The sequence below is a fragment of the Syngnathus typhle genome, linkage group LG5 (assembly GCF_033458585.1).
Source record: "Syngnathus typhle isolate RoL2023-S1 ecotype Sweden linkage group LG5, RoL_Styp_1.0, whole genome shotgun sequence".
NCBI lineage: Eukaryota > Metazoa > Chordata > Actinopteri > Syngnathiformes > Syngnathidae > Syngnathus > Syngnathus typhle.
The window spans coordinates 8,618,512-8,637,180 of NC_083742.1; the positions used below are offsets into that span (position 1 = coordinate 8,618,512).

General features: G+C 40.5%; 5 protein-coding genes across 8 annotated transcripts; 4 read left to right on the forward strand and 1 right to left on the reverse strand.

Annotated features, from left to right (window-relative positions):
- The first annotated feature begins 336 nt into the window (after positions 1-336).
- Positions 337-3,259, forward strand: prkab1b (protein kinase, AMP-activated, beta 1 non-catalytic subunit, b). Its single transcript, XM_061279330.1, has 8 exons — positions 337-652; positions 984-1,123; positions 1,224-1,393; positions 1,473-1,566; positions 1,843-1,957; positions 2,031-2,164; positions 2,239-2,307; positions 2,389-3,259. The coding sequence occupies exons 2-8, from the start codon at positions 1,001-1,003 to the stop codon at positions 2,464-2,466; spliced, it is 783 nt and encodes a 260-aa protein (XP_061135314.1). The 5' UTR covers positions 337-652; positions 984-1,000; the 3' UTR covers positions 2,467-3,259.
- Positions 3,260-3,264: 5 nt separating this feature from the next.
- On the reverse strand, positions 3,265-5,645 carry pla2g1b (phospholipase A2, group IB (pancreas)). 2 transcript variants are annotated; one of them, XM_061279331.1, is made up of 5 exons: positions 5,616-5,645; positions 4,694-4,739; positions 4,463-4,619; positions 4,064-4,191; positions 3,265-3,421 (listed from the first exon to the last, which is right to left on the reverse strand). In XM_061279331.1, exons 1-5 carry the CDS (start codon positions 5,628-5,630, stop codon positions 3,297-3,299), a joined length of 471 nt encoding a protein of 156 aa, XP_061135315.1. In that variant the 5' UTR covers positions 5,631-5,645; the 3' UTR covers positions 3,265-3,296. The 2 variants fall into 2 exon arrangements, with proteins under 2 accessions (XP_061135315.1, XP_061135316.1); XM_061279332.1 differs by lacking the exon at positions 5,616-5,645 and having other exon boundaries at positions 4,694-4,760.
- Positions 5,646-6,688: 1,043 nt separating this feature from the next.
- Positions 6,689-8,251, forward strand: LOC133154700 (cytochrome c oxidase subunit 6A, mitochondrial). Its single transcript, XM_061279605.1, has 3 exons — positions 6,689-6,822; positions 7,742-7,884; positions 7,967-8,251. Exons 1-3 carry the CDS (start codon positions 6,720-6,722, stop codon positions 8,054-8,056), a joined length of 336 nt encoding a protein of 111 aa, XP_061135589.1. The 5' UTR covers positions 6,689-6,719; the 3' UTR covers positions 8,057-8,251.
- A 1,061-nt stretch (positions 8,252-9,312) lies between these two features.
- Positions 9,313-15,439, forward strand: hps4 (HPS4 biogenesis of lysosomal organelles complex 3 subunit 2). Of its 3 annotated transcripts, none has more exons than XM_061279397.1 (12): positions 9,313-9,627; positions 9,843-9,933; positions 10,025-10,168; positions 10,231-10,338; positions 10,635-10,751; positions 11,457-11,554; positions 11,817-11,886; positions 12,278-12,402; positions 12,857-13,433; positions 14,544-14,675; positions 14,803-14,914; positions 15,092-15,439. In XM_061279397.1, exons 1-12 carry the CDS (start codon positions 9,596-9,598, stop codon positions 15,424-15,426), a joined length of 1,941 nt encoding a protein of 646 aa, XP_061135381.1. In that variant the 5' UTR covers positions 9,313-9,595; the 3' UTR covers positions 15,427-15,439. The 3 variants fall into 3 exon arrangements, with proteins under 3 accessions (XP_061135381.1, XP_061135383.1, XP_061135382.1); XM_061279399.1 differs by having other exon boundaries at positions 14,544-14,670; positions 15,092-15,426; XM_061279398.1 differs by lacking the exon at positions 10,635-10,751.
- Positions 15,440-16,331: 892 nt separating this feature from the next.
- Positions 16,332-18,663, forward strand: si:ch211-170d8.2 (uncharacterized protein LOC571755 homolog). Its single transcript, XM_061278675.1, has 3 exons — positions 16,332-16,958; positions 17,987-18,131; positions 18,214-18,663. The coding sequence occupies exons 1-3, from the start codon at positions 16,529-16,531 to the stop codon at positions 18,515-18,517; spliced, it is 879 nt and encodes a 292-aa protein (XP_061134659.1). The 5' UTR covers positions 16,332-16,528; the 3' UTR covers positions 18,518-18,663.
- The last annotated feature ends 6 nt before the right edge of the window (positions 18,664-18,669 follow it).

Consider the following 18,669-nt stretch of genomic DNA (forward strand, 5'->3'; position numbering starts at 1 on the left):
ATGTGTTTGAAAGTACAACATAAGAAGGTGAAAAAACATAGTTGCAAATTTGTCAAAAACAAGAACTTCAATTCAAGCCATTTACGAATAATATATCACAAGTGTATGTAACAAATAAATAAATACAATCCCTTTGTTAAGTAAAAATAACTTTGAACTGTGCACTAAAAACACATTTGGCTAAGTATAACCCATAGAGCTTCAAATTATTACAAACAATAATGTGATGACGCTGCATGTTTTCATGTGCGATGAACCAAAAAAAGTCAACTTATTATTGTACAAAGGATCGAACCTCGGCACAAATCGGGTTAAAGTCAAACTCAGCGGAAGAGGCGTGTATTCGCATATGAACACAACTGCAAATGAAGTCCCCCCCACGGAACGAGTCCGTACTCGACAGTCGTGATCACGGGGCGCATAATTGAAGTAGAGGAAAGGCTGAAAAAAGCGTCTCGTATCACTTTTTAAGGTTACTTTAGGTCTACACTGGGTGCACGTCTGTTTGGTTCTTAAAACGAGAAAAGTGCTGCTCAAAGACCGGAAACAACGTCAAAAAAGGACTTCACGTCTCCATTCACTCCTGTAGAGGATCGCGTAATCTCTTCGGCCCAAGACTGCATAAATCCAGACGTCAACTAAGAATCTTTAGGTAGGTAACAAACAATATTAAGTAGACTAGCACATATCGTTACTTGGTTCACGATTGTTGTTGCGTTAGGCCAGAAGGAACGTCTCAAAGCGCCCCTAGTGGCCAGTCCAGGATCAGGCACTCTACAGTGATATTCATTCCCCCTTTATTTTTATGCCAAGGCGAGAAAAAAAGATCTTGTGGGACACTAATAAAATGTCAATTTATTAAGGTGCTACCTTTTGTGATGGTAGATTTTTCAATAAAGTTCTTGTTGTATTTTATTGGATTGTGAAAGTTCATCGAATTAAGTAGTCATTGAGTATTTATCATGAATGTTTGTGTATTCCAGTGTTAGATGCTGTTAAAATGGGGAACAGCAATAGTGACAGAGCCAGCGGGAGTCAGAGTGAAAGAGGCAAGGAGGCGCGTCCCAACATCCTGATAGACAGCACAGAGGATGCGGATATATTCCAGAGGGAAGATACAAAGGTAACACGTTTGTGCAATAAAATTAAAGCCAATGACAACGCTGTGTGTAGCGTTTAGCTCTTTAATGTTCTCATTATTATGGAAACAACCTTGGGTCCAGGCACCACAGGAGGAGCAGGAGTTTCTGGCCTGGCAGCAGGACCTGGAGAGCGAAAACAAATGTCCGACCCTTGCCAGGCCAACGGTGTTCCGGTGGGCCGGAAGCGCCAAAGAGGTCTTTGTGTCTGGCTCATTTAACAACTGGTCCACCAAGATCCCTCTCAATAGAAGGTGGCACTGTGAACGTTTCCACTTCTTTATGAGATATTATTGAATTAATCTGTTGATGAACGTGTAATCTCTCACTCAGCAAGAACAACTTTGTGGCAATCATGGACCTGCCCGAGGGAGAACACCAGTACAAATTTTGTGTAGACGGACAGTGGACATTAGATCCAACAGGGGTAAGGAAATGAACTTTATTTTTATTATTTTTTTAAATCAGTATTTTAATTTTCGTTACATTTATTTTATTACTTGAAAGGATGAAAAGGATACTATGAGTTAAAGTCAAAGTCTGCTTTATTGTCAATTTCTTCACATGCCAAACACACAAAGAAATCGAAATTACGTTCCCACTATCCCACGGTGACAAGACATAGTACACAATATACATCCAATTAGCATGAAAACTCAAACTTTGACTCCATTTCAGTAATTTCCTCCATATGCTCATACAGGCCGTGATCACAACCAAAACCGGAACCGTTAATAACACTATCCAGGTGAAGACAACTGATTTTGAAGTCTTTGATGCCCTCCGAATTGACTCTCAAGATTCTGCAGACATCTCCGGTAATAGTCACTTTGTAGTTTTGTTTCTATCAAGTCCTTTGTGTGCTATTTTTTTTTTTTCCCCCCCAATCAGACTTTTCCAGTTCTCCTCCTGGTCCCTACCAACAAGACGCTTACGTCGTCAAGCCAGAAGACAAGCTCAAACATCCGCCTATCTTACCCCCACACTTGCTCCAAGTGCTGCTCAACAAAGACACGGGCATCTCAGTATGTTGCACCATCACCATTTGTTATGTCCAACTCAATTGGATTATGCTCTCATTTCAATCTTCTCTTCTCAGTGTGACCCAACCCTGCTTCCTGAGCCCAACCACGTGATGCTGAATCACCTATATGCCCTCTCCATTAAGGTAACACAAACATCCACATCATCATTGCATCCCTGTTGTGAGGCTCTTTTCCTAAATAAAATGCATTGTGTTTTGTTCTAGGATGGCGTAATGGTTCTGAGTGCAACACACAGATACAAAAAGAAGTATGTGACTACTCTTCTGTATAAGCCCGTATAGCCAGAGAGCATTGTCATGAAGATGTAGTGGCTGCTGATTAAATGCCCGTGTCCATCTCATGTTGTTTTCACAATTTGATATTTCCTTTTCTTTTTTATTTTAATTACAATGGGCCTTATTTTTTAAATTGATGCATAGATTGTTTTATTTAACTCCACACACAATTTGAATACTGTATAATCACCGTCGGATGAATGATGTGTGTATGTTGATGAATCTGAATTCAATTGAAATGAAAGCTCATGCTGTAATGTGCATATGCCTTTCCTTTATTTGACCATAAACAGGCATCCCTTTGACAGCATTTCAGTTAATGCCGAGGGTTTATAAGTCAGCTCATTAGCAAATAGCCAATTGAAGTCATTATTGTTAAACATTGATTTTATAAAAAACTATAATGTCAATAGGTTGTGCATCCTGGGTAAAAGTGATGTTTTTTTTTTCCAATGGCTGATACATCTTGATTTGTGCATTTGCATGATCTGACAAGTTTGTTTGCGGAATGCGCACAAAAACAAGTCTGGCCATATTGACGATCGATTGAATAACATTCCTATGTCATTTTCTTTAGGTGTGTTAAAATCCATGTGTGATAGTATGAGAACCTTTGTACAACCTTTTGGCTCAATGAACCAAATTGAGTCCAAGTTGCCTCGAGTCTCAAACCAAAGCTATAAATTTGTATTGCTTTTGTGGTATGGAGGCTTATATGTACACCTAATCTATCCTGATTCATTTCTAAATGTTAATTTTGTTTGTCTGAACAAGAAATAAATATGCATTTTGATAAGAACGGTGTGGTGCAAACTTGCTTCTTTATTGATTGTTACTCAGTTGACACAGTGGACTTTTGGATCCAGGTCCTTGTTTTCAGAGTTGAATTCAGCCTGCTCAAAGCAATGAGCTGCCACGCGATCACACTCGCACACGGCTGCCTGGCACTTGTCATTTGTGGCTACGGAGACACATCAGAAACAGTACGTCATGTACCTCCATTAATATCAAAGTAAACTGTTTATGAATAGCAGTAGTGCACACGGTCCAACAGAACAACTGTAAAGAAATATTTGAGTAGAGATGAAGACTAAAAGTCACTTAACTGGTATTTTTTTATATATTTGCAAAATGTTTGTTGGCCCGGAGGTCAGCAATATACAGCAAATATAAATGTTCAATATGGCACCCATTCAACTGCTGGTAACACAATCTCATGACCATTATTCAAATAAATTCATTTCACCACGCAATGCATTCTGGGAATCAAAAAGTGATGTTATATTTTTGAAAAATGTATTTACAGTTAACTCCCACTATTGGTGGGTAATATGTATAATAGCAAACAATCAAAATAATTGAAAGGCATTGAGTGCAAAAATAATTTAGGATAGATACATTTTGTAAATTAATCGCGGATTAATCTATTATTTTTCTGTACAAAGAACATCCATATCGATCGGGCCCTAATGATTATTGTTGATGTTGTGGCCAATTATGACATTTAGCTGAATTCTGCATTAATCACTCAACCTGTCGTATTTACAGTTTTTCCTTAGCATATTAAATGTAAGAATAATCTTGAGTTGGGTCACAGACTCACCTGAGCAGGTAACTTGGTCATCTGAGCAGGAGAAATCATAAACCAGGACATATGGAAGATCAGCAATGCCCCCACACCCAGGACTCTTTCTGCTGCTTTCATAACATTTATCATGGGCATAACAGCACCTAAAACGAGTGGATTTGAATTTTCTTTATTAAAGAATAGTACTTGATCATTTTTCATTGTCACAACTTGAATGCAGAGGTATCAAACCCAGATCCAGTTTGTCAAGTCCATGCCACAGTTTAGATTTAGCCACAGGTGCTTCTACTCAAGCAGGTAAACAGTTCTTGACTAGTTGCACATGTGGCTAAACTCAAACTGTGGTAGGGTTTTGAGTTTCTGGAACTAATGAACACCTCTGCTTAAATTCAGCTTTTGGTTTCTGCTCCTTACCTGTCCAGGTCATCCCGTGGTGTTCCTGTGCCCCCGAAGCCACACCAACAACCATAACCGTTGTACATCAGAGGGTTAACTCCTGGCTGGGCACACTTAATCATGTTTGCAAACTGCCACAAGGCTTTGGGCAGTCGAGCCCCGCTGATCCCACAAGCTGGTAAACGGCATCAAGTAAAACAGACGTATGTTCTTTCAAAGTGGTGCCGTATGTGTTTTAAGCAGGCTTACCGGTGGCCAGCAGCAGCAGCAGAGGAGCTGTCAGGTTCATGGTTGCCTGCAGAGAAACAGGCAACATTGTCACAGCTTGCACTTATAGACCAGGAGGTGGGCTAGAGATAAGGAGTACATGGGGAGGAGTTGTTGTTTTTTTTTTTTTTTTTTTTTTGTAACATGAGGATTTTATACAACTATGTACTTGTCAACATTCAAATCAAACACTTTCCTTTGAAATAATTACAGTAAGCATGATTGAAAACATGTTTTCAATTGTTGAGCTGTAATGAGTGCAAATCACTATTATCACCATTATTCTATTAAATAATTATCAACTACTGAATGATTAACTTCTGGTCTTATTTTAGTTTGTATGTCCTTTGGCCATATGATTTAAGAAGTAAACACAAATGACATAAGGATCTTAGTCTTATGACTTTTCCAATGTGTTAGTACTTTTTTTTCCTCTTTGACCACCATCCTATTCGACGGCACTTTTGCATTTTGGTCTTGCTCGATACACAGCTGTGTAAACAGCAAAGACTTCCCAAAAAACACCACTAAACATTTCTGATAATGTTCAACCTAGTGTAACAGAAAGGGAAATCTAGTATGTTATAATAACCAAATATATGTAGCTTCAAAAGGGACCCATTCCACATTTTCCCTTTTTATTCCTCAGTTGCTATTGGTGATGGGGAGGTGTCGCAAGACTCGCAACACTTTTGTCTTTGCAATTTATAGCAGGATCTAATGGCTGGATGGTTGAAGAAACCAAGGCTGTATTGGGCTCAGTGACTGCAGTACTACCAAGTCAAACAATGTTTCGTGAAATTATGTAGTAATTTGAATTTTGGTCCAGGCATCACGGGGTCCAGTGGTTGGCACATCTCGAGAGGTCCTGGGTTTGAAGCTTGGATCACGCCATATTGATTACCTCTAACTGGGACATGTTTTTCCAAATGAACATCTTGTATAGTTGTCCCGTCACCTTTGATTGGGAGGAAATACAAACAAATAAAAATTACTTACAGCGTTGCAACAATCTTGCATCTCAAGTCCATCTTTACTTTTCTTACCCGAGGCTTGATGGCTGTTTTTTTTTAGGTTTAGTTTGATGTCAGTGATTTCCGTGTTTAACTGCGAGACTTAAGACAGAAGAAACCATAAGACCACCATTTCATAATGTATGAAATTGCCAACACTGAATGCCAATGACTTTATAAAACATACATTTGATCCCAGTTACCATTAGCTGAATTAAAAGCAGGGCCACAAGGATACCATAGAGGGTATATACCAATATCCTCTTCATACCTATAAATGACAAATGACATATTTGTAAAACAGAGAGACCACTAGAATAATTAAGACATTTGATTGCATGGGTATTCTACCTTTGTGCAAAGTCACATTCTGATCTGCAAGCTCAAATCTCTCAGAGGTTGACTCACCATGAACTCACTGAAGTCCTCCCCCTTTATATAAAGCCAGCTAGTATCGATTAGTCTGTGTTTTTTGAGTCGGTCACAAGTCATGGTAAAATATTTTGACGCTTATTCGTTTTATTTATATTATTTATATTTATGTATATTATAGTATTATCAAACTTTTTTAACTGATGTAATCAGTTCCAGGTTTCTGTCCAGTAGATGGCAGTATCTGGTTTGCAACCGCCAACAAAAAGCAGAGAATAATAATTTAAATCTAGTAATTGTGATAAAACATTTAATTATTTTAACTAATTGTGCCGATATTCAAATGCGTCTAAGTGTGTCTGATTAACAAAAAATAGTCATTCAGGATTGTGATTTCCTTTAGATTAATCACCTTTATTTACATTAAGAAAAACCTAACGCGTAATGGAGGCGGGGAAAAGCCAAAGCCACTTACTACAAAAATAATAAATGAAAAATTACAAAATATACATGGCATAAAACAAAAACGATCTGTGTTTTCTGTGTTCCGAAAATAAAATTCCTGTCACGTGATTCTTCATTTACACGTCTTTCCGGTGTGTTTGAACCCATTTGAAACGAAGATGGCGGCCGTCGGACGACTGACTCAAGCCTTGCTGAGGTCTTCTTTGACCCAGACCCGTCGTCAGCTTTCTGCTGCCGCTGCTGGTCATGGCGAGCAAGCTGGTGAGTCTGACAATCCAGAAAGACTCCACGTTGATTCAATACCATTCAGGATTTACGAGGAAAGACAACGCTTTCACAGTGACCTTGTTGCTTTGGCGTCAGTTTCGTTAGCCCTAGCATTGGCTTGATATCCTTGACTCGACAACATGCAGGACAAGTTGGGCGAAGATGCAATTATGCGATACATTTATTCGTTAAAATCACAAACTTGAATGACAAAATACTATGTTAAGGTGTCTTATGTGTAAGTAAATCTTTGGCCTGTACATCTAATACATGGTATACTGAACAAACATTCACACAATAACATTGTGTATAATAACATTTGAAATTTCAGTTTGATTAACATTAAACCAGCATTATCAGTCAAGACCAAGATTCCAGTAGTGTAAGTATCGTTTTCTTCTAACGAACTGCTTTGAAAGCAGTCTGAATACCTATATCAAATGACCAATTCCTGAATAATGTCTTAATGCAGGGGAAACCAAGACTGGTCCTAGGGAGCGGCTGTGCTGTCTGTTTTTCAAGTGTCCCTCCGTCACATAGCATATTGAAATGATCAGTGTTGTTATCAAGTTCCTACAGAGCTGCTGATGGGCTGATCATTTAAATCGGTGTGTTTAGGATGGAAAAGTTTAAAACAGGCAGGACAGCGGCTCCCTCGGATGTAATGCAATGTCAGTTGGAGAGTGTTCATTTTTGAATAAACAATCTGACTGGGGGGAAAAATGTTACAGTAATTACATTTTGAGTCTGCACATATCATTTTGACATGGTTTTGCACACGTTCAAGTTTGTCCTCACATGTCACACACTGGACCATGTTTTACATGAATGTTAACATAGCACTGTCAATCATGGTAGCGGATCAAATAATGTGAATATCCCATCCTCTGAGTCTGATTTTCCACCTCTCCAGCGAGGACATGGAAGATACTCACCTTTGTGGTTGCCCTTCCTGGCGTTGCGGTGTGCATGGTTAACATGTACCTGAAGGAGCAACAACACAGCCACGAACAGCCTGAGTTCATCCCTTATTCCCACCTCCGCATTCGGAGCAAGGTTAGGTTTAAATAATCCGTCTGCGTTTACTTGAATGGCATTTATTTTATGTCTCTGATTGTTATATTTTGTTTGTAAACAGCGGTTCCCCTGGGGAGATGGCAACAAATCGCTCTTCCACAATCCCCACGTGAATGCCCTTCCTGATGGCTATGAGGGTCACGATGAGTAGGCCCTCTTTCCAAACCTCATAACTTGTGTAGGGACCAGATTTCCCTCAGTAGGTTTTTCTCTCCAGGACCACACAAACTCATTTACAATTTACCTTTCTTCTGTGTTGACCTCCGAACACGAAGAACCTGAGCCGGCAATTCTTTGCTCTGTACTGTTAAGCAAAATAAAACTGAAATAAAGTAACTTAGCTCAATTTTGTGTATTTCTTCTTTGTGTAGTTTATAGGTAAAGCTCACTTTCACCCATTAGGATCCGCTACGTCACTAGCCCCAAATAAGTCATCTGTGATTGAAAAAATGGATTTCAAAGCTCTCTTGAAATTACCTTCAATGATTCATTGATATCAAATAATGATAGAATACACCTAACTTGAACTTTTCTACTAGGAAAATATCAAAGCACACCACCAAACAATATGTTCCCAAAACGTATACATATATACTAAAGTAATGAGGTCTTATCAATTTACTCAAATTGACTTAGTGTAAAATCCGGTCTGTGTAGTTGAACATAATAGATAGTTAGTTCAAAGGTCCTCAAAACGGTGCTATAAGCACCATGTCTCCCCCAAGGACCGCGTTAGTACCCCAGGGCCTGTTCCAAAAATAGCTCAGTCATTTATACTTGGGGCAAGTGAAAGTGGGACAATGATCATTTAAAAATGTACACATTCATTGTTATAAATTAAAACCATTACAAAGGTAATATAAGCATGTAACAAATTGATAAGGGCTGGTGACCAGTTCCTTCTCCCATCTAGTGGAGAAGCATGGAATTGTTTAGCTTTTGCGGGGATGGATAGGTGCACAAAGATACAGTCTAAGTAAAAAAAAATCAGACCAATTAAGTGATACTAAATAGTTTACGGCTAATGTGCCATGACATTGTGTAAAGCAACCACTGTACCACGTTTGATGCGGTGCAGTTACATCCATGCAAATACTACCATAATAAACATACTGTTTCATTAAAATATCTTAACAATTATTACAACAAAAGCATTTCTTTACGTATGGGTGCCTCTCAAACGCATGTGCAGTTTTCTGGTGCGTCTTTTACCTTCCTCCATCGGGACATGTACGAATCATACCCTATTTCTGACATACATCACGTAACGTTAAATGTACTGTACTGTCAGTCTGCCACTATTACTATATTCATTATTACTTTCATTGTTATAATTACACCCTACAAAATATCATTCAACGTATTACACAACGCAGCACGATTTTGTCCCTCACAACTTGCCATACTTTCACATGACTCTTTTCGCGTGTGACTGGTTTGCATTCCTGTAGTTATGTTTCTCGGGTCAAACCGTTTCTCCCCACCGGTGGAGTGACCACAACAAACCTGAAAATACTCGACGTGGCTGTATAAAAACTTGTCTTTTCTCGCATTCCGAGTTCATCCTTGGATTTCCAGGGCAGCGTTTTGATGATCTGACGCGAGCTGGGACAACTCCGCTGTTTTGTGTTTTGGTAGGGGAGACGAGACCTGAGATTACTAATGACAGCATAATACATCAGTTTGGACCATGGCAGAATTTATTCCGCCAGACTCCAGAGGGTGAGGCGGTCTGTTCTACCTTTTCACTTTTTTGTCTCTACCCACGTTGCCATACATTTGGAATACTGTACATTGCTTTAATCTTCTGTAAATTAACCAATTAAATTTAACAATGCAGATTTTGTTAGTTGTTATAACATTATCAGAAATTCTTGTTAGATAAAAATAAAACTTTCCTTTTTTTCATTTCACATTTTTACCCTTGACTTTTGCAGGTGTCATTTTTTTTTACTATATGATGGCTCCAAGGTGAAGGGAGAGGGAGATCCGACCAGCAAGGGGATCTGTTACTTCTATCCGGAAGAGGTTTGACTCCTGGAAAAGTCTTGCCTAATGTGGTTGAATTTGATCATATTAAGGATGATGATAATAACACTTGTACAATTCTTTGCTGCAGACCCCCATCGATAAGCAAGAGCTACTTTGTGGTCAACTTGCCGGGGTGGGCCGTTGCATTTCGGAGCTTTCTTCCTCCCGTGTGCGCCTTCTGAGGCTGCGTCGCCACAAATTTGCAATCCATATGAAAGAGGACTTCTTTTGGGTGAGTGTGTGTGTGATAGTTCTTAGTCTGAGATGACCTTCTTCTTATTTTTCCACCTTCAGGCGCTGGGCTGCTCCATGGAAACTCCCACTGTTAGTGTCTGTGAGCTACTGGATAAGATAATAAACCTCTTTTGTTTCTACAATGGCTCTGTTCGGCAGAGCTACCAGGTACTGTCTTCGAGCAGCCCTTTTTGTGAGCCTAACGCACACGCGAAACTGGGTAGATTAGATTAACATGGCAGCACATTGTTTGTCTGTTTGGACAAAAAAAAATCCAACATTCCACATGCTGGAAGCACTTTCGACTAGAGTAACGCGATGACATTAATAAACTATTGCAAATATATGTAACCAATTTCATTTTCATCCAATACGGTTACAAATGTCTGTTTGGGCTTCTAATAGTGTTTAGGCCAGATGAAGCCACACTAATAAGTAATCAATGTCTGTGTGTGTCTCCATAGTTTAATAGTCAGGAAAGCTTGGCTGCTCGGTGGTCACGATACCTGTCATACTTGCTCGCTGGACCTTCTGAGCTTCATCACGTCTTTAGTTCCTTGACCACTATTGAGTTGACAAATGTAAGATTCATGCATCCATTCATTTTCTATTCCAACTGTCTTCACAGTTTATGGTAAACTGTAGACAAAAATGGCCAAATAACTATTCACACTCACATTCAAAATTACAGTTTAGAGCAGGGATGGTCAAGTCCAGTTCTCGAGAGCCCCTCAAGCCTGTTTTAGACTCATCCTACTGTAATATACCTGCAGTACACCTAAAACAGGCTGGTTAGGGAGCTCTTTAGTACCAAATCTGGACTTGCCTGAGTCTTCAATGAACCCAAAATGCAAAAGTTTTTGGAATGTAGGATGAGAAAGCTGGAGTGCCCCAAAAATATGAAAAAAAAGAACAAATGTGCAGTGAAAGTCGAATGTTGATGCATTCGAACCGTATTGCTGCTGCAGAAACAGGATATGACTGTCTCAATATCCTGTGTCATTGCGCAATACCAATACACACTTCTGCATTTATCATGGCTGATACAGACTGAATTGTGCCATGCAAATTTTTGCTCATGGGTTACACATGGCCACGGCACAAGGTTTTGCAAAACTGGCTCTGAGAAGCCTCACATGATATGTGGTATGTGATGATGTAATCTAATAACATGGCTCACATCTTGTCCTCAATGTTGACATTATTGCACTGCAGACTGCATGATTGTTTCACTTGAGTTTTTTTTTTGCTAGTATCTGGTGATGAACAGTACTTTTAATCCTCAGGTTGACCCGCTTCTGTTGCTCAAGGCTGCCCTCATTCTTCAGGCCTGCCAGCGCTGCTGCCCCCTAGTGTTAGCAGGCTGTATTCTTTTTAGAGGAAGGTAGGCTGACTGTGGTGTGGGGTTATTTGAGTAAAATCGTTTTTGCACTCCCTCACTTACAAGAATCGGAACAGCGAAATTCACAAAAGATAATAGATCCGAATTCAGTTATCATATTCAAGTCATTATGCAATTGCGATTCATACTAAAATTTTCCCTGAAAGCTGAGCATCCCTAATTTTATAGAGTGGGTGTCTCCTCTAGATATGCTGTCCATTTTGATTTTTTGTCATAAACCTATTCTGCTATCTCTCCTCCATAGAGTGGTGAGCACACAGATGTCCCCAGATGTTACCATGAAGATTATGGTTCATGAGAGTGAAAACTTCAAGGTGAATGAATCACTATTTCATTAGTTGACATTGCAGTGGGAGGAGTGAAATAGTGGGTAACACACCCACGTTCATTGGCTGCTATTGTTAGGATTAGGGATTTTTTTTTTTTTTATTAATCCCCCTTTAAAATATATTGAAAAATAGTTGCGCAAGGAATTATTTACCGCTGTCTGATTACAAAATGATCAATTTGTTGCACGTGTGCCATAATATAATTTGATCACACACAATGTTGCCTGCAACAAAAATGAGTTTGATACCCTTGGTTTATTGTTTCTCCCGCTTTCCCTCTTTATATGACAATTGCAGAGCAGTACCGATTGTATTCCGTCTAGTCGACTTTTCTAACAAAGAAGGGGGTAAACTTGTGTTTTCCATTTCTATATAGGCACAGTCGCCCAAAGGCCTGAGTCCATCCAACTTCTTCGGTGATGCTGTCAGCTCTACTTCTGTGTTCCTCACCATGTTTGAACTTCAGTACCTGCAGTCTGCTCCTGTGGACAGAGATTCATGGTACTGTAACACACAACACATTTTAGTTGTTTTCTTCAGTAGTTCTCAAGCCGTGAGCCGTGGCACATTGTGTGCAGTGAGAGCTCATCAGGTTTTCTGCAGAAAATTAGCCAACGTCAATCTAAGCTTGTAATTCGCGCTGACATAAAGGCGTTTTTTTTTTTTTTTTTTGTCTCGGAACGGATTTAAGTTAAAATAGATTCGGATTTTGACCGATTCGCCTTCTATAACGGATTGTGGTTGAAAACCGAGGTTTGACTGTATATTGTGGGTTATATATAATATTTTATAATTTTGTTAATTTCACACTGAAGTGTGTCATGTGATTATTTTAAAGTCTACACAAATTACAAATGTCACAAAAGCTATTGCGCCACTTAATATTACCAGACCTGACAGGTGTGAACTGCCTTAATGGTTGACAGTCCAGAAAAAAACTCATCATTCTTTCCAGGTCCCAGTTTACACCGATGAAATACACTTCGCAATGTCAGACCTTGTCAAGGACCCCATCCGATACGGCCTCTTCTGAGTCTGTACCTTCAGATCCAACTTCCACCCAAAAAGGAAACGTGAGTCCTCGTCTGTCTGCATCGGACAACTCTGATTTGGACACGATTCCAACGCAGCGTGCCACTAATCCAATCCGATCCAGACCAAATGAAGAGGCCTCCCATGAAACTGAGGAGGAAGTTCTACAAAGTTCCACCTATGATAGTTTTCACAGCAGCGGGGGGGAAGGAGAAGACTTGGAGCACAACGCAACCTCGCACCTCAGTGGAGAGGATGGAGGCACGTGTTGTGAGACAGTATTTGACTCTGGAGAGACAGAGCACTGCAATCAGGACTCACGCAATTGCATATTAGAAGGGCCCAACAGAGGTGCGAGTGGAACCAAGACAATGTCTGTCACGCCCGATGAAACCCCCCTGGTTCCCATGACACTGTACCTGCACAGGGTCAAAGGTCTTGTGCTGGCCCTGCTGGTGGAGCCTCACTTCTTATGTGACCAAGGTGCCATGGAGGAAGTGGTAAGGAGCAACTAATTTCAGCTGTATGTCTGACACAGGGTCTCTGACACATTAAGCCTTTTTGCCCGTGTCACAAACGATACTGGCGCATATATTCTTGACAAGACAAGTTGCTGTGATTATTTCATATTTAGTATCTTTAGACTGTTTTAGGGCGCACTAGTTAGCACATCCGCCACACAGTTCACAGGTGCAATGTTTGATTCTGGCTCTGGCCTTCCTGTGTGGAGTTTGTATGTTCTCTCCATGCCTGCATGCATTTCCTTCCACATTCCCACAAAAATACGCATGATATTGACCACTCCAAGTTTTACGTAGGTGTGAGTGTGAAAAAGTGATTGGCAAAAGAAGAAAAGGACTGCTCTTGAGGTATCATTCAAGGCAAAATGATTTGCATAAAAGTCACTGGTGTGCGTAAAATACTATATTGTTCCATAAAATCATTATTTTTTGCCATTTTTTTTACAATTGGTGATTTGTGGAACCAACGCATCATATTCTATTGCTGTTCACTAAAAAAATGAAATCAAGTAGAAACACATTTTTGTGTGATAATATTTTGGAATAATAATATTTAATTTTGGTACTTTCTGTATTTACAAAAAAACACACTGACCTTTGAAGAATCAGTCGTAACATTGTGTGATAATATATCATAATAATACTTATTTCACTTTGGTACTTTCTGTATTTACAAAAAAACACACTGAGCCTCGAAGAATCAGTTGTAACGCTCTGAATTGGCTGGCACTCAGTTTTTTTTCTGATGTTAAGAGAGAGTTAAAAAATATGTTGGCAGTGTTGTCAAGGTTTTTTGGCATATAAAAAAAACAAGAATGTTCATTTCATTATCATATTTATGAAATCAGTAAGCCACCATTATTGTCGGAACCTGTCACATTCAAAGTTGATGACCTCTCTGACAGAGCGAAAGATAAAGACTCTTTAATGATATGTCACATTTATAATCCTGGTATAATCCTTCAAATTTGAATTTCAAAATTGCAGCTGGCGCTTTTGAAAAGTACGCGAGTGCTCTAACCTGCCTTTGTGATGCTAATATATGGGTTTTGTCAGCCAGTCAGCTTCGCATTTATGGTTTGTATCCAGTATCACAGCTGCTTGGCGTCGCTAAACGGACTGGAGGCCCATCTCAGAAGCATCTCTCCAGTGGCGCCGGGCACCGCGGGACCCTACATCTTCGCCCACTTCGACTGCGCGGAGAGCACACTAACAAGTGAGGTGTCCTCATTTTCCCTTTGTAAATGTTGCTAAGAGAGCTTGTGCCCCTCAGGACCGTTATCAGCATTCTTTTGTGCGTCAGTCCAGGTGAATGTAGCACTGACACCATTATTGTGTGTCTCTGCAGCCAACCTGTCTGGGCGACCAGGGACAGCCCCCGAGCGTCCTTTTGTCAGAGCCACATCACTCCTTCACTCGCATTTCTGTAACACTGAAACTCTGCAGGAGGCTATTATCAGGTCAGTATGCCAGTGACTGTGATGGTGGTGCTTTAGAGCGGTGGGGGTGGGGGCCTCTCGTGGTTCCTTTCACAGAGGGTGGGGGGCAGGGTAAAGGATCTGTCATCCACTCTATCATCACAACACAAGTTTCCCAAAGTGATGCTCATCTCTCGTTTGTCCTTCATGCCACTGCAGGAACGCCTCTACCGCTGTGTACGGCGCTCGCAACGCTGCCCACGAGACCTTTTTCCTGCAGCACGGCGTTACGCCAAGGAATTCAGGCATCCCCAACTACCAGGACAGTGCATTCTCCTTGCCCAGCAAGGCTCGGCACAGACTGCTCAAACACGGCGTTAACCTACTCTGATGTGACAGCGCAGTATTTTATTTTTATTCTAAGCTTTTTGTCTTTTAGTAAACCTGAATGTCACGTGTTTGCACAAGTGCCCACTGTATTTCTTACAACTCTCACTCGTCTCATTAGACAATGCTTTGCACTGGAAATAATATTAAACATTTGTAGTCTGTGAGTCACAATTTCAATTATTGTAGTTGTACTTTACATGTGGTCCATTTATGATCATGAGTTTTGATTCATCAACACTGAGCGAATTTGACACATTTTCTTGATTTTTGATGAGAGATCATTTAGACTTGTCTCATCAATACATTGATGACATTAATTCCCAAAATGTAATTGTTTTTGTAGAGACACTATTGAAATTAGCCACACGGCTTTTGATGGTGTTTGGTAAATTCATCACAACTATTGCAAAGGTAATGGCACTTAAGTAGAGCTGGTTGTGTAAAAACACACTGGGAAGTTTTAATTCAACTCTTATATTTAGTATGTTAACAGAAAAGAGGATGTTTCCACAGTACAACGAAAACCACACTAAATAGGTTCTTTAATGAACTTACTGTGATGAAAGCAGTCACGTGACGTCTCATGTTTAAGCGCATCATTTCAGCTTTTATGCCATAAAAACCCATTTGCAAGACATGATGTACATCCTGTACTGGTTGCTAATCATTCCGAGTTGCTAAAAAGTGTTCAACTAATTAACGATAGCAATCTTAGTTTTTTAAATGTATATGGTTAATTTATGTAAAGCGCAAGATAGTTGTTTTTATACCGACACATGACACAATATACATCAATCAATTCATTTAAATGCCATGGTTGGAGAATATATTGCTTTTCCAAAATTAATTTCGGTTCATGGTCCTTCAGTGGAGGTCAAGAAAAGGAGCTCGCATATGTTGACAAAGTGGAGAAGATATATTCAATAAAAGTAGGAATTAAAGTAAAAAAACAAAAACAAAACTCAAATCCAGAAAACGTCACCGCTGACCAACAAATATGGAGTAATTGGAGTCATTAGTTAAGTAGCTGAATATGAATGGATGGGGTTGGCGCTCGTTGGGGCGCCATCATTATGCAAGCGCGTTAAAAGAAAGCAGCGGGAGTCAAGTGGGTACGAACAAAAAAGAGGGGCAGGGATCGGGACGATCGAGGGTCAGGATTCAAATTCTAAAGTGGAAAGTTGTTCCCATTGTGAGGAGGGACATAAAGCAGGCGCCCAAGCCAGCGGAGGAGAGAAGTTGCAGTTTGGATACAGAAACATCACCATGGCCTCGACACGCTCCTACCCTTGGATTGCTTTGGTTCTTATCGCGATGATTACCAACGATATCGGAGTACGGGGCCGCGCACTGGATGCGCATGGATTCGTGGAAGCCTCACCGGGAATGTCGACTCGGTCCCCAAGACCATCTTTACGCACGGACCTCCTGAGGCGCTGGAGGCGAGGCGCCGCGGAGGCTCACCGGGAGCGCTGCGCGGAGCTAACGGCAGCTTGGCAGGAAAGCCCGCATCGTAGTCCCCGGCCCAATTCGACCGTGTTGCGCCTCACTGTCAGGCCTTTGTCTTCTGGAGCTTCCTGGGGCTTGGTGTTTCCAGAGAAGCCCCTCTTCAGCTTCGTGCGGCGGGTCTACCGGTGCTGTCAGGACGGACTCGACTGCAGGAACGTCAAAGGGCTTCAGAGCCGTTTAAGACGAGGTGAGACGGGATAAAAGAAACTTTTTCTCCGCCTTTAGTAAAAATTTAATTCGAAATTTAAACGCACATGCATGCAAAATTATTTGACTGGGCTTAATGTTTCTTGTTCTTTGCATGTAATTTTTCTTCACTTTTAACATATATTACAAGCATTTGTTTTTCACCAATTTTCAATGACTTATGTTCTCAAATTCAATTCATTATTGACACAATCAATCGCCTTATCAATTATGTATATGAAATAATACGGTGAGGTGACGTTTGTATTGTCATGAAGACGCCCCTAGGGAAAACATAACGATGTGGCCTGTGACAAAATGAGTTTGACACCCCATGCAATAAATCAAATACTGAATGAGTTAAACAAAGAAAAAGGCATTTATTTTGTCAATTAGATATATATTTTTTCAAATTGTAGGGTAAATGGCTTGCTTAACGTAAAAAAAAATACTGTTGCTAATATAAATGGTTTGTGGACCACATGTGGTCCCCGGACCATACTTTTCTCACCCCTTATGTCAAAGTTTATTTCCATTTTGTTGCAGAGCCAGGATTTATTTTCTCTGAATAATCCACTTTTGGATTTGCAGAAAGTAACGCCACCCTGACCAGTGGGCCACTTTGACATATGCTTCTTTGAAACAACTGTGGGGCTAAATAAAATGAGCAAAATGAAAAATAAAAACACTGGAGCAAACATATGAAACCCAAACAGCCATTTGAAAGAACGGCAAGTGACCTTGCAAGCTCTCATTTAGCATTTGGTCAAGTTGGTCTTGCAAAGGTACATTAATGGCTTGATTAATTCAGTTGTGCAGAAGAGACAATGATATCTGCATACAAATGGACACTCAGCAGGCTTAATGTTCTCTCCGAGAGTTGTTGAGCTATCCCGCTGACAGATTAACAAAAGATTAGGAGTGAAAACATCACCTCCAGGATGAGATTCTCATCTACTGGGTTGAGAGTAATGCTGAAAAGATTTGACTGTTCCATAAAACAGTTGCGCATTTGCTCCTTGTCTTCAGGTTCGGATGTAGAGTTGCTCCTCACCAGGGAGGTCTTATCATTGAGCATAAGGAGAGCTGAGCTTCACCTCCAGTTGACAAATCCGCAACAGGTGGACATCCATCCTGTGCTTTTTTCCATGGCAAAGAGCAACCTTCCAACAAGGTAACATCTCAACCCTTATTATAATCTCCCGTTCATTGCAATGTTTTCATGGGATTTGTAACATATGTTTTTCCTCTTTTAGGTTTATTTCAAGATCCCACGCTACCACTGTGGACTTGCGAGTGGATCTGCTGTTCCTTTTTCAGAGTCTTCAAGAGGCAGCGGGCGGTCCCGGAGGAGCTCGCCGCTTGGTGAACATGCGGAAGGTCATGCTTTCCTCCTTGCATAAAAAGCTGGCTTCAGTGGATCTCCAGGACAATGGTGGAGTCGTGTGGGGGGAGCAGGGCTTGGCCTTAGGCTGCAGTCGGGCCGGAGTCGGTGTGCTCTGCGAAAGCAGCGGGGTTGGTCTCCTACACGCACCTTTTGTGACCCTCTACTACCTATGAGGCCAAACTGACACTGAACTCAAGTACACTTCCACCTTCAAGCTCGTCAAGTTAAGACTGATCTGAAATGATGCACTTCCTAAGCAAATTTATTAACTTATAAATGTTATGGTTTGTAGAAATTATATAAATATATATAAACATTTTCATGC

Coding starts and splice junctions, on each gene's coding strand:
- pla2g1b (XM_061279332.1), bottom strand. CDS start 4,760: ATGTTGCCTGTTTCTCTGCAGGCAACCATGAACCTGACAGCTCCTCTG. Junction 4,620..4,693: donor GCTGCTGCTGCTGGCCACCG/GTAAGCCTGCTT, acceptor GCCGTTTACCAG/CTTGTGGGATCAGCGGGGCT. Junction 4,192..4,462: donor CCACGGGATGACCTGGACAG/GTAAGGAGCAGA, acceptor CACTCGTTTTAG/GTGCTGTTATGCCCATGATA.
- prkab1b (XM_061279330.1), top strand. CDS start 1,001: ATGGGGAACAGCAATAGTGACAGAGCCAGCGGGAGTCAGAGTGAAAGA. Junction 1,394..1,472: donor AAGATCCCTCTCAATAGAAG/GTGGCACTGTGA, acceptor TCTCTCACTCAG/CAAGAACAACTTTGTGGCAA. Junction 2,165..2,238: donor ACAAAGACACGGGCATCTCA/GTATGTTGCACC, acceptor TTCTCTTCTCAG/TGTGACCCAACCCTGCTTCC.
- hps4 (XM_061279397.1), top strand. CDS start 9,596: ATGGCAGAATTTATTCCGCCAGACTCCAGAGG. Junction 9,628..9,842: donor ATTCCGCCAGACTCCAGAGG/GTGAGGCGGTCT, acceptor TGACTTTTGCAG/GTGTCATTTTTTTTTACTAT. Junction 11,887..12,277: donor ATGAGAGTGAAAACTTCAAG/GTGAATGAATCA, acceptor ATTTCTATATAG/GCACAGTCGCCCAAAGGCCT.
- LOC133154700 (XM_061279605.1), top strand. CDS start 6,720: ATGGCGGCCGTCGGACGACTGACTCAAGCCTTGCTGAGGTCTTCTTTG. Junction 6,823..7,741: donor TGGTCATGGCGAGCAAGCTG/GTGAGTCTGACA, acceptor CCACCTCTCCAG/CGAGGACATGGAAGATACTC. Junction 7,885..7,966: donor ACCTCCGCATTCGGAGCAAG/GTTAGGTTTAAA, acceptor GTTTGTAAACAG/CGGTTCCCCTGGGGAGATGG.
- si:ch211-170d8.2 (XM_061278675.1), top strand. CDS start 16,529: ATGGCCTCGACACGCTCCTACCCTTGGATTGCTTTGGTTCTTATCGCG. Junction 16,959..17,986: donor TCAGAGCCGTTTAAGACGAG/GTGAGACGGGAT, acceptor CCTTGTCTTCAG/GTTCGGATGTAGAGTTGCTC. Junction 18,132..18,213: donor AAGAGCAACCTTCCAACAAG/GTAACATCTCAA, acceptor TTCCTCTTTTAG/GTTTATTTCAAGATCCCACG.